Raw genomic sequence first — 13,643 nt, forward strand, 5'->3', positions numbered from 1 at the left:
GCAACCTTCGCCTCCTTGGTTCAGGCAATTCTCCTGCCTCAGCCTCCTGAGTAGCTGGGATTACAGGCGCAAGCCACCATGCTCAGCTAATTTTTGTATTTTTAGTAGAGACGGGGTTTCACCATGAGTGTGATATTCTTAACACAAAGAAATGATGAACATTGAAGGTGAAGGATATCAATGCTTTGATCATTACACATTGTATGCCTGTACTGACATAGGAGGGGACAGGATAGTGCTGGGTAGAGAAGGGAGGGGTCCCTGGTGAGGTCCCCACCCCCGGGCCTGTGCTCACAGACCTATGTAAGAACAGGCACTCCTGTTTTTGTGCCCAAATGTTGCATTTTCCAAGACCACCCTGGCTACCATGCCCCCATTCTGTGCCCATATAAACCCGAGACCTTAATGGGCAAACATACAGTGGTTGAACATTGAGAGAAGCACAGGAGCAGACCAGCAGACACCAGCAGACTGGCAGACCAGTGATGGTGGAATAAGGAAGGACGTAGCAGAGGAAGAGAGGAGGGATGTCTGGACACTAAGAGGAATTCTTCTGGGGGCGATCAGAGAAGAGTCCATCCCACTGGGCAGCCTGACACCAGGGGAAGACCAACTTCCCACTCCATTCTGCTCTTCCGATTCCCCATCCATCTTGTTGAGAGCCACCTCCACCACTCAATAAAACCTCGCACTCATCTTTGAGCCCACAAGGGTGACCCAATTTTTTCAGCACACTGGGAAAGAGCTTGGGATACAGAATGCTATCACACTGGCCCTCTGCCCTTGGAATAAGGCAGAGGGTCTATTGAGCTGGTCAACACAAGCAGCCTGCAGATGGCAAAGCTGAAGGAGTGCACTGGAACACACGCCCACCTGGGCTTTGGAAGTTGCAGACACCCATCCCTAGACACCGCGGTGGCGCTGGAACCCAAAAGTGCTCCCCACGGTCTCTATACTTGCCTGCCTGCATGCTCCCCCTCAGGGTTTGAGCAGGTGGGTGACAAAGGAGTGAGCCACACCCCTGTCTCATGTCCTGAGAGGGGGATAAGGGAACTCTTCTGTTTCAGTATCAATGTATCACATGTACCCCGTGAATATCTGCAACTATTATGTATCTATAAACATTAAAAAGTTAAAAGGAAAACTACAAATGAATAGCCAAAACCCAATTGTTCCCTCCAACTTCATCACTTTGACTTAACCGCTAACTTCATGGTACATAACATACCAAGATTTTATTAAAGCATGATTGTTGTAGGTCATTATATCCTTAGTGAAACTTCAGAGTCTTCTTGGAACAAAGATTCTATTAAATCATGGTTCTAGAGTCCAGGCAGTTGGAATGTCAGACTTGCTGGGTTTTGGGGGAGCTCCCAATTTAACAACCATACCTTGGATGCTAAGGTGATCAAATTTCAAAGCAATTCTGGTGGCTTATGTTTCAGGCTGCAGGGTAAGGCCACCAAAGCGATGCTGACAAAGCATAATAGGTATGCAAGCAAGACAAAATGTAATAACAAAGACTTAGCTTGGGCAGAAAAGAGTTAAAGCCTATGCAGAGTATTTACTCTTGCTTAATCTTTGCAGCTAAGGTATACTCTTTTTAATGAAGCCCCTCCCTTTTTATTCTAATCCATAATTTAAGAGTTAAATTCACAAAGGTCAGTTTCAGTAATGCGAACTTGGTTAAGGTTTCACATCCCAACATAACGCCCCAGATAAAACAGACATTTCAGATTGCTGGGCTGACACTGTATTGTGGTGCTTCAATATTGTGAATGGCATGCCACCAGATTCACCTCCTCAAACTGCCTATATTGCACTCTTCAACTCGAGATGGATTAAGGACTTAAATCTAAGACCTGAAACTATAAAAGTTCTAGGAGACAACATTGGAAAAATGCTTCTAGACATTGGCTTAGGAAATAGTTTTATGACCAAGAACCCAAAAGCAAATGCAATAAAAACTAAGATAAATAGGGGACCTAATTAAACTAAAGAGCTTTTGAATGGCAAAAGGAACAGTCAGTAAATAAACAGCCTACAGAGTGGGAGAAAATCTTCACAATCTATACATCTAACAAAGGACTAATAACCAGAACCTACAACAAACTCAAACAAACCAGTAAGAAAAAAAAGCAGACAATCCCATCAAAAAATGGGCTAAGGACATGAATAGGCAATTCTCAAAAGAAGATATACAAATGGCCAACAAACATATGAAAAAATTCTCCACATCACTAATGATCAGGGAAATGCAAATCAAAACCACAATGGGATATCACCTTACTCCTACAAGAATGGCCATGATCAAAAAATCAAAAACCAGTAGATGTTGGCATGGATCCGGTGAACAGGGAGCACCTCTTTACCGCTGGTGGGAATGTAAACTAGTATAGCCACTAGTATGAAAAAACTAGCATGAAAAAGTGTGGAGATTCCTTAAAGAACTAAAAGTAGAACTACCATTTGATCCAGCAATCCCGCTACTGAGTATCTACCCAGAGGAAAATAAGTCATTATTTGAAAAACATACCTGCACATGCATGTTTATAGCAACACAATTCACAATTGCAAAACTGTGAAACCAGCCCACACGCCCATCAATCAACAAGTGCATAAAGAAACTGTGATATATATGATGGAATATATATGTGATGGAATACTACGTAGCCATAAAAAGGAATGAATTAACAGCATTGGCAGTGAGCTGGATGAGATTTGGGGATGATTATTCTAAGTTTAGTAACTCAGGAATGGAAAACCACACATCCTATGTTCTCACTGACATGTGGGAGCAAAGCTATGAGAACCCAAAGGCCTAAGAATGACACAATGCACTTTGGGGACTTGTGGGGAAGAGTGGGAGCAGGACAAGGAATAAAAGGCCACAAATATGGTGCAGTGTGTACTGCTTGGGTGATGGGTGCACCAAAATCTCACAAATCACCAATAAGGAGCTTACTCACGTAACCAAATACGACCTGTACCCCAATAACTTACAGAAAAAAAAGAATGCAGTTACAATTGACGTTATAGTCAGATATACAGTGCATTGTCATTGTTCATTTTTTAAGAAGAGGGATGATTTTATAACTAATTCTGATTATCATTTCACATCAGTGTACAGAGAAAGCCATTGTTATATATGTAAACATACATATTCACCAAATATATATTCGTTTATACAAAAGAAGGATGCATATCAATTCACATTGTCCATTCACTTTTCAAAAATAGTGATAGGTATTTAAAAGAGATTCATCCCTTTCTAAAATATCATCCATCCATCATTTAGATTAGCGCATTTCTGAATGAGCCTAATGTGCCCAAGGCTGGTCTGGGCACTGGGTTATCTGCTTCTTATTGTTATTTCCTGTTTTACATCTCCCATTAAGAAACTTCCTGATCTCCACATTTCATCTGGAGAGAATAGGCCCTTTTAAACAAAAATTTAGCAGGTGTTCATTAAAAAAAAATTTTTTATAGTTTAAATTGTTCTGAGATGTTTCAACTCACATAGAAAATAAAAATATCTCTAATTGCCACATCATATCTAATTTTGAGATTTGGTATCTGAGAGATACTGGTCACACAAATAGCTTTAAATTTTAAAAAGAAAATACAGAACTGGGTGCTGTGGCTCACACCTGTAATTCCAGCACTTTGGGAGGCCAAGGTGGGTGGATNAAAAATTAGCTGGGATCCCATGCTGATCAGTATTGGGATCACGCCTGTGAATAGCCACTGCACTCCAGCCTGGGCAACATAGTGAGACCCCATCTCTAAAAAAGAAAAAAAAGAAAAAAAAAACAGCCTGGCCAACATGGAAAAACTCTGTCTCTACTAAAAATACAAAAATTAGCCGGGTGTTGTTGGCACACACCTTTACTCCCAGCTACTCAGAAGGCTGAGGTAGGAGAATCGCTTGAACTTGGGAGGCAGAGGTTGCAGTGAGCAGAGATCAAGCCAGTACACTTCAGCCTGGGAGACAAAGCAAGACTCCATTTCAAAAAAACAAAACAAAACTAGCCGGGCATGGTGGCACTCCCTGTAATCCCATCTACTTGAGAGGCTGAGGCACAAGAACCGCTTGAACCCTGCCATCAGTCGAGATCATGCCACTGCATTCCAGCCTGGGCAACAGAATGAGAATCTATCTCAAAAAAAAAAAAAAAAAAAGAAAGAAAGAAAGAAAAAGAAAAGAAAATAGATAAAGTTTGTGTTCAAGAACAATTTTATATCATAAGGAGTGATCTGACATTATCTGATTTTAATAGATGTATTGTTTGTTTAATTTCAAAAGATACTTCTACTGTCCACTATGAAGTAACTGGTATCAAATTCACTTTTCTGCAAAACAAAACAAAACAACAAAGCCTCCACAAAACTATAAAATTATGTACACTACATATATGGACCAATTGTTTCAGGTCTTGACAGTAGTCAACACATTACTATGATGCCCGAGAGAAGGGACACATACAAGGAGAATGCCACATTTGCCCGCCTCTCTGCTTGGGAGCACTTTGCAGACCCTGCTGTGGGGAGGTGGATCCAGGCAGATGACAGCAGCCTCACAGATTGGAGGATGCAGAGATCAGTAGCTAGGTGGGAGTTGGCTCATATACAAAAAAGTTGCATTGGGCAGAGGGCCCCAGGAGTCTGTCTTAAAATTTACTGCAGGTCCTGATGGTGAGGGGTCAGCAGCTGACCCATAGGAGGAGATACCAGGTGGCCTAGCAGAGGACCACAGCTGCAGGCTGAAAGCTGATAAGGGCTTCAAGACAGAGGATGCACAGAGCTGGGAGAAACTAGAGTTTTGGCTCACACAGAATGAGACTCCTCAATGAGCATCCTGGGCACTGAGTGGAGAGCCCAGAAGTCCATGCCTCACGGGGAAGAACCACACACGAGAGTACATGCTACACCACAGAGCCCAGAGAAAACTGAAATGGATGAACCCCAGCAAAGAATAAAACAGTCTTCAAGGATCTAAAGGACTCACCTTATATGTAACAACATAATGTGACAGAAATATCTACAACATAAAATAATATACTACTCAAGAAAAAGTAGAGATAATAAGTGAACAAGTTGGGAAAATGCAGAAAATAAAGTATAAAACATGGAATTCAGGAACTAAAATTTAAACCAAGCATATATTTCACTGAGTTGTCTAAACAGTTTTCATCTTCAAAACTGAGGATGAATTCATGGCATTTTCAGATAAAGAAAACTGAAGGTAATTGGTGGCTGGCAGGTATGTGCTGTAAGAAATACTAAAGGAAGTTCTTTAGGCCTTAGGGAAATGATACCAATTTGAAACAGATCTATAGGAAAACACAGATACTAAACAGTAAATCTAAAAGGTGGTCTAAATTCTTGTCTTATTTAAAAGTAACTATTTTGAAACAAAAACTGCAGCACTGTGTTATATGGCAGTTAATTTGCAGAGAAATAAAGTACATGTCAATGATAGTGCAAAGAAAATGGAGGCATAGACTTACTTGCTGTGAGGATCTTGCGTTTTGCACAAAGTGGGCACAACGTTCATTCTATATAGGCTTTAAATTAGGGATGCGTGCTGTGATCTCTAAAGCAACTACTATGAATTAACTTAAGGACATATAGTTAAAAAGCGAGTCAAGGTAAAATACTGAATTAAACAAATAGCTTAATCTGAACGAAGGCAGAAAAAAGGGAACAGAGAAACAAAATAGAAATGAGACTAATTAGAAAACAAATAGCAAAATGGTAGATTTAAATCTACTATATAATTTTTTCATTAAATGTAAATAGATTAAACATGCCAGTGAAAGGGCAGAGATTGTTCAACTGAACAGAAAAGACATTAGACAAAAGTATATATACAGCAGGCACGTTTTACATAAACACACACATCCATTGAATGTAAAAGAATGGAAAAAGTGATCATGCAAAGAGCAATCCCAAGTGAGCTGCTGTGGTTATATTAACATCAGATAAGCAGTATTCAAGCAAAGTGATATTACCCAACAATCAAGGAGGGTATTTTATAACGAGAAAAGAGTCAGAAGACATAGCCATCCTAAATGTATGTGCACCTGATTATGGAGCTTCAAAATATATAAAGCAGGAATTAATAGAACTAACATGAGAAATAGAAACATATATAACCATTGCTGGAGAGTTTAACACTCATCTTTGTGAAACTGGTGGAACAAGTAGCAAACATGATGGATTATGCAGAAGATGTTAAGAAGTTTTGCTAAAAAATAGCTAATTCTTAAATACCATACCCAGCCACTGCAGGATTAATATTCATTTCAAGTCTCCACAGAATGTTCACCAAGATAGGATCATATGCTAAGCTATGCAAAATGGGTCAATATATTTCAAAAGTATATGCAGAGTATATTCTCTGACAAAATTACTAAATTAGAATTCAAAACTAATAAGTTATCTAGACAGTTATTTGGCAATTAAATGATATTTAATGTATTTTGAATACATTGGTTAATGAAAAAATTACTAGTTAAATTAGAAAATATGTTATGCTTATAATATTAAAAATCCAATATGTAAACATTTTCAGGATACAGACAATGTGCTTGGAAAGAAATTAATAGCTTTAAATATATTTAATGGTTATTAAGAAAATAAGAAAGATTTAAAGTCAATTATCCAAGCTGCTACTTCAAAGAACAAGAAAAAGACAGGCATGCTAAGCCTTGGAATATACTAAGGACAAAACAAAACTCAGTGAAATAGAAAAGAATCCAACAAACAATTCTTAAAAATTAACATTAAGCCCAATATTGATGAAAGGATTAATCTGATAAACTCTTAACTAGACTGATAAGAAAAAAATCTTTAAAAATACATATTATCATCATAAGGAATGAAAGAGGATATATCATTATAGATCTAACAGTAATTGAAGGAATTCATAGATATATTCATTGAAAAAATATCTCCTTTAGTTTCACTTTTAATGATTCCTTTACTTTTTCCAAGGAATTTGATCAGTCTAGCTAGGAGTGTCTTCTGAATAACCCTTTACGTGTCAGAGTTGTTGAATCAATAATTACAAAAACCCTTCCACAGACAGAACTCACTGGTAAATTCTAATCAACACTTAAGGAAGAAACAACAACATTCTTTTACAAACTCTTCAAGAAAACAGAAGAGTAGGGTGTATGCTCAACTGATTTTATTAGGTCAGCACAACTCCGATCATCAATTTTTGAAAAGAAATTATGAGAAAGAAATTTCCCAATAATATCAATCAAGAACACAAATGTAAAAATCATGAGCAAATACAACTCAGTAAATTATAAAAATGAGCAATAGATTACGACCAAGTGAGGTTATCCCAGGAATGCAGATTGACTTAACCTTCAAAGCCCAATAGAAAAAACTAAAGATCAATCAATAAAATTTACCACATTAATAGAATGAAGGAGGAAACCATATAGCTATATCAATAGATCTAGGAAAAAATTTGACAAAATTCAAGACAATAGTGTGATAATCTCTCAACAAATTGGGATTAGAGATGGACTTCTTCCTCAGTCTGATAAGCAGCATGTGTGTAATAACCAACAGCTAACATCATACTAATGGTGAAATATTATACACTTTACTTTTAATATTAATATATGGAGCAAGGTAATTATGATGTTCAAGAGCAGGCAACACTTAGCCGATTATGATAGAAATGAGAATAATCGTAACTTACTGGATTTGGGGAGGGGCTGAAGGAGGGGGCACAGCCCCCTTTTTATTTACATAAAGCCAGAACCACAGGGAAGGTTCTAGCTTTATGTAAATAAGACGTGTCTTGATTAAGATGCTGGTAACATGGGAGAACACATTTGTTAAAATTCAAATTGTGCATGCAAAATGAATGTGTTTCTCTGCATGTAAATATTTCCTCAATAATAAAAATGCACCCTGCATTTAACTTTTTATTGCTTATGTTTTCCGAATGACACCAGGGTACCATGAATGACACAGCCCATGGTCACAACGCTAACTACCAAGGAAGCCAGAAGCACAATCTAGAAGATCCTATCTTTGACAAAACCCATTAGCTTTTGTTCCTTTTCCTTAACAAACAGAGGAGTAACACTCAAGAAAAATTTCTTAGGGAATTCATATCTTCTGCCCACAAGAAAAGGCAGCATTGAGAATGTCTGCTGCTGCTGCTGACGGATTTACAGCTCTTGCTCCAGTCTGGGACTCCCCCGGCGAGGAGATAAAGATCCAGTTCTGGCACATAGCTGGAATTGATCTTTGGGGGAGCTCTGCTTGAGTTTCTAAGAAAGAAGATTATCATGTTAGATTTAAGTTGGGAATATTCCCAATGCATTTTGAAATGTTTGGAGGTTTCTGGAGGACTATACTTTCACCTACTTTTTTGATTTCATTATAAACTAGAATAAAAGAGACCTTGAAAATAGTTACTTTTATTTAATTTATGGGTTGCTTTTCCTGTGTTTGATAGAGCAAGTTCCTAAATCTCGATTTTCCCTTTCTAGCAAGAGCATATTCTCTGTGTTACATGAGGAAATGATGTTAGGAAATCACTCTGGTTAAGTCCCTGGGGTTGACAGAATGGATACTACCTTCTATGAGAGACAATCTATAAATACGCTATTTGGGGGGAATTTATTAATCAGTAGCCATAGATAGGCTGTGGCTTTATACTATATTATGCTTATATTGGAAGAGAGGAGGGGACTTTGTTTTTTAAAACCATTTAAAAAAATGCAGAGTATTAATTTGCCAACTTACACTGACTAAAAGTTATTGCTGAGCTCCCACATGATAAATCAGAAAGAAAGATCCGACCTAACAGGCCAAGTCGGTCCTCTAATGAAAACTGATACCCACAATAGTATCTCCTGTCATCTTTGCCAGTAAAGCATGTGTTTCCTGTTATACAGGACCAGCCTTAACACACAGGATTTGACATTTGGTAGGTACCCAATAAATGCAGAATACATCAACATCAGTTACACTAAATAAAACAGTTTTATGAATCACGTTGCATTGAGCATGTGCCAATAATCACTTGCCTTTTTAAAGTCCAGCATGCAGAGCTTGGCTTTCTCTCCGAACTGCCACTTGCACTGTGTGTTTGCATCATATAATTCTCCTGGCAGTTTCTCAGGATACTTGTATTCCTTCACAGGCTTTGGCTGATCAGCAAGGCAGATAGCTTGGGCCGTGCTAAAACAAAGAAGAGACGAGCTACTAGTGACGGTCCAAAAAGTTACCAAAGGGTGCCACTAAGTATGCCTTTCTTCCGCATGCAATTTTACAGCATATATTGTGTATAGAAAGGGGATAACTTTTTTCTCCTGAGGTACATATAATGCTTATTTTAATTACATTTAAATACAGAGATTTCATTTTCTGAAATTATTTATTATACATTGTACCTGTTCTAGGAAGAGGAAACGTTTGAAAGTTTCTGAAGGACTATCCTTTTGAATTTTAAATTTATTAAATTTCTCATACTTATGAGGAAAAGTGCAACTGAATAATTACAACCAGGTGTTCTGTGTGAGAAGCTCTTATGATGGACACTTTTTATGCGTTCTTCTTGCCAGAATCAGCCAACATATGAGCATTGTAAAAATAAAACACAATCTATCTCAAAGACTGGAATTTTCTTTCTTTGCTTTTTGCTCTTTTTTCCCCATAGGCTGAGTCACCTGTATATTATCTCCCAGATTCCATCAATGCACTATGCTCAGGATGATTTCTGATGACCCCCAAGTCAAGCAGAAAATTAATCTTGCTAAAATTCATTGGTAGATGGCCAAAGACCACCTAATAATTTGTTTTTCCATAAATAGAGTATCCTTTTCTCTACCAGGATGTTCTTTGGTATACTTTTGGGGAAAAGTATTAAAATATTTTTGTTCTTTCAAAGCAACTAAATCTCTCTTATAAATTTCAATAGGCTCTTCCCCCAGTAAACCAAAAACAAAAACCTGTAATCACAATACAATGAGCAATAACAGATCATCCTCCAAACTTGGTTTCGAGTGGTTGTGCACCTCGACTGGAAAATTTCTGGCTCTTTTCTAGGACCCTGGTTCCACATTCCACTGTTTCAGGGATCAGGACTCTATGCATAAAAAACAACAAATAGCCCAGACGGGTTCTCTGTGAATTACACCAGAGATTAGGGAGGGAATTATACCAATTCTCTACAACCTCTTCAAAAAAAATGGGAGCAAAGAGAATACTTCCTAAATTATAATATGAGAACAGCATTATCCTAATACCAAAACCAGACAAACACATTACAAAAAAAGAAAGCTTCTCTTATCTCTCACAAGCATAGATACAAAAATTCTCAACAAAACATTAGCAAATTGAATCCAACAATGCATGAAAAGAACTATGCACTATGACCAAGTGGGATAAATCCTAGGTATGCAAGGCCTGTTTAGTGTGCAAAAGTCAATTAACGTAATATTGCATCAACAGGCTAAAGAAGAAAAAACACATGATCATATCAATAGATGAAGAAAAAAAATTGATAAAATGTAACACTTACTCATGATAAAAATAACTCCCAGCAAACTAGGAATAGAGGAGAATTTCCATTTACAAAAATACACAGTTAACATTATAATTAATGGTGAGAAACTTAAAGCTTCTCCACTAAAATCAGGAACAAATAAGAATGACTCCTCTCATTACTCCTTTTCAACATTGTATTGGAAATACTAGCTAGTGCAATAAGGCAAGAAAATTACATAAAAGGTTTACAGATTGAAAAAGAATAAATAAAACTATCTTTGTTCATAGATGACATGATTGTCTATGCAGAAACTTGAAAGAATCCACCAGGGAACTCCTGGAACAAATAAGTTATGTCAAAGTTGCAGGACAAAAGGTCAATATGCAAAACTCAATTGCTTTTCTATATACCAGTGACAACCAAATAGAATTTACTGAAAATTAAAAACATGTCATTTATATTAGCACACCCAAAATGAAATAGATATAAATCTAGCAAAATACATACAAAACCTACATGAGCAACTCTACAAAACTCTGATGAAAGAAATCAAAGAAAAACTAAATAAATGGAGAGATCCTTCATGTCCATAGATAGGGAGACTCAATCTTGTCAGGAGATTAATTCTTTCCATTTTAATCTACAGCTTCAATGCAATGCCAATCAAAATTAAAGGAAGTTGTTTTAAGAATATAAATAAACTGATTTGAAAGCTTATATGGAGCGGCAAAACACTCAAAATAACCAGAGCAATACTTAAAGAAGAGAACAAAGACTGACAATCTCAAACTTCAAGAAGAAGTGGTATTGTCAAAAGAATGGACAATTAGATCAACAAAACAGTGTAGAAAGGCCAATAATATACCCACATAAAAATAATCAAATGATATTTGACAAAGGAGCAAAGGCAATGAAATGGAGAAAAGACAGCCTTTTAAATTGATCATACTGAAACAATTGGTCATCTACATGCAAAAAAAATGAATCTGCTTGGAGCAGTGGCTCACACCTGTAATCCCAGAACTTTGGAAGGCTGAGGATGGTGGATCACTTGAGGTCAGCAGTTCGAGACCAGCCTGGCCAATATGGTGAAACCCCATCGCTACTAAAAACACAAAAATATTAGCCAGGTGTGGTGGTGTGCATCTGTAATCCTAGCTACTCAAGAGGCTGTGGCAGAAGAATCACTTGAATCCAGGAGGTAGAAGTCACAGTGAGCCAAGATCACACCACTGCACTCCAGCCTGGGCAACAGAATGAGACTTTGTTTCAAAAAATAAAATAAAATAAAATAAATAATTAAAAAATGAATCTAAATGCAGACCTTATACCCCATATAAAAACTAACTCACAATAGATCATAGAGCTAAATATAAAATGTACAACTATAGAACTCCTAGAAAATAACATAGGAGAAAATCTAGGTGAACTTGGATACGATAATGACTTTTTGATACAACATCAAAGGCATAGTCAATGAAAGAAATAATTGATAATCTATACTTCATTAAAATAAAAAATGTCTGCTCTGTGAAATAAATGTCAAGAAAATGAGAAGACAAGATACAGACTGAGAGAATATATTTGTAAAAGACATAGCAAATAAAGGACTGTTATGAAAAGCATGAAAATAACACTTCTAATTCAAGAATAAGCAAACAAACAAAAAGTGGACAAAAATCTGAACAGACATCGAATCAAAGAATAGATAAAGATGGCAAATAAGCATATAAAAAGATCTCAACATCATATGCCAATAGGGAATTGCAAACTAAAACATCAATGAGACACCGCTACACATCTCTTAGGATAGTGAAAATCCAAAACACTGACAATGTCAAATGCTGATGAGACTGTGGAGAAACAGGAACTCTCATTTACCGTCAGTGAGAATGCAAATGGTCCAGCCACCAAAAGTGTGGGTGCGCAAAAGAACATCATTGCAACCACTTTACAAACAACTGACCGCAATAACCACATGGACAAAATAAACGTTGACTTTTTTGCATGCCATATACAAAAATTAAGTGGTCTACACATGATAAGCAAAACAATAAAACTTGTAGGAGATCATGTGTGAGAACACCTTTGCAACTTTAGGACAACTGGAGTTTTTCTTTTTTCTTTTTTTTTCCCCCATCAGTGTACAAAAGCACTAAGCCTAAAGACATATTTATAATTTGACTCCATTAAAATAGTAAAAATTTCTGTTTAGCAAAAATCACCATTAAAAGCATAAATAGAAAGTTACAGAGTCAGAGAAGATTTTATAATACATATATTTCAGAATGGGACAAAATGTTTATATTCATAATGCATACAATGCTTCCATCAGGAGAGAAGAAAAAAACAAGGTCTAATATTTTTACATGCACAGAAGATTTTAGCACTTTATTAAAAAGGTTATCCAAGTAAACAATTAAACATATGAAATGTATTCTATCTCATCAATTAACACATTGATATGAAACTACACACCCACTAGACACCTGCAATGAAAAATATCAACATGACTAGGTGTTGGGAAGGATTTGAAACCATTTGAAAGTTTCATAAATGCTTCTAGGAGTGTATCTTCACACAGTCACTTAGGAAAGCTGATTGTTGCTGTCTATTGCAGTTTATAACTGCACATTTATGACTCTGCAAATTCCATTTTCCTATGTATACTCAGAGGCATATATGCCAACCAAGAGAATATTCATTGCTGTTCCTTATAATAGACAAAAATTAGAAACTCAAATGTCTATCACCAACAGAATGAATGAATAAGTTTTAGTATATTTATATATTTAGTATATAAGTCATATGCAACATAACTAAGTAGACTAATGCTATATTTAGATGCAGCAACAAGGTTGAATCTCATAAAGCTAAAATGATACATTGCTCCTGATTCCAGTATACAGTGTCCCATGTCAGGTGGGTGGTTACCATTGGGGAAGAGGGGAAGCGGTTGGAGTGGGGAGAAGTGGCTTCTAAGGTCCTTGTCACACTCTGTGTCTCTATCTGAGTAGGATTTATACTACTGTGTTCATTGTGTAAAAATTCATTCAGCTGTATGCCCTCTTATCATTTTGTACTTTTCTGTACATATTTTGTACACAACAAAAAG

At 36.8% G+C, this 13,643-nt stretch overlaps 1 protein-coding gene across 1 annotated transcript in view; it reads right to left on the reverse strand.

Moving 5' to 3' along the window:
• The window catches only part of ADAMTS16 (ADAM metallopeptidase with thrombospondin type 1 motif 16), a 187,640-nt gene that overhangs the window by 98,220 nt on the left and 75,777 nt on the right, over positions 1 to 13,643 (reverse strand). Inside the window, exon 10 of the mRNA XM_017546008.2 lies at positions 9,066 to 9,219. Within this exon, the coding sequence (XP_017401497.1) occupies positions 9,066 to 9,219 (154 nt within the window). The remainder of the gene's footprint in view (positions 1 to 9,065; positions 9,220 to 13,643) is intronic.

The sequence above is a fragment of the Cebus imitator genome, unplaced genomic scaffold (genome assembly GCF_001604975.1).
Source record: "Cebus imitator isolate Cc_AM_T3 unplaced genomic scaffold, Cebus_imitator-1.0 Scaffold185, whole genome shotgun sequence".
Classification (NCBI taxonomy): Eukaryota; Metazoa; Chordata; class Mammalia; order Primates; family Cebidae; genus Cebus; species Cebus imitator.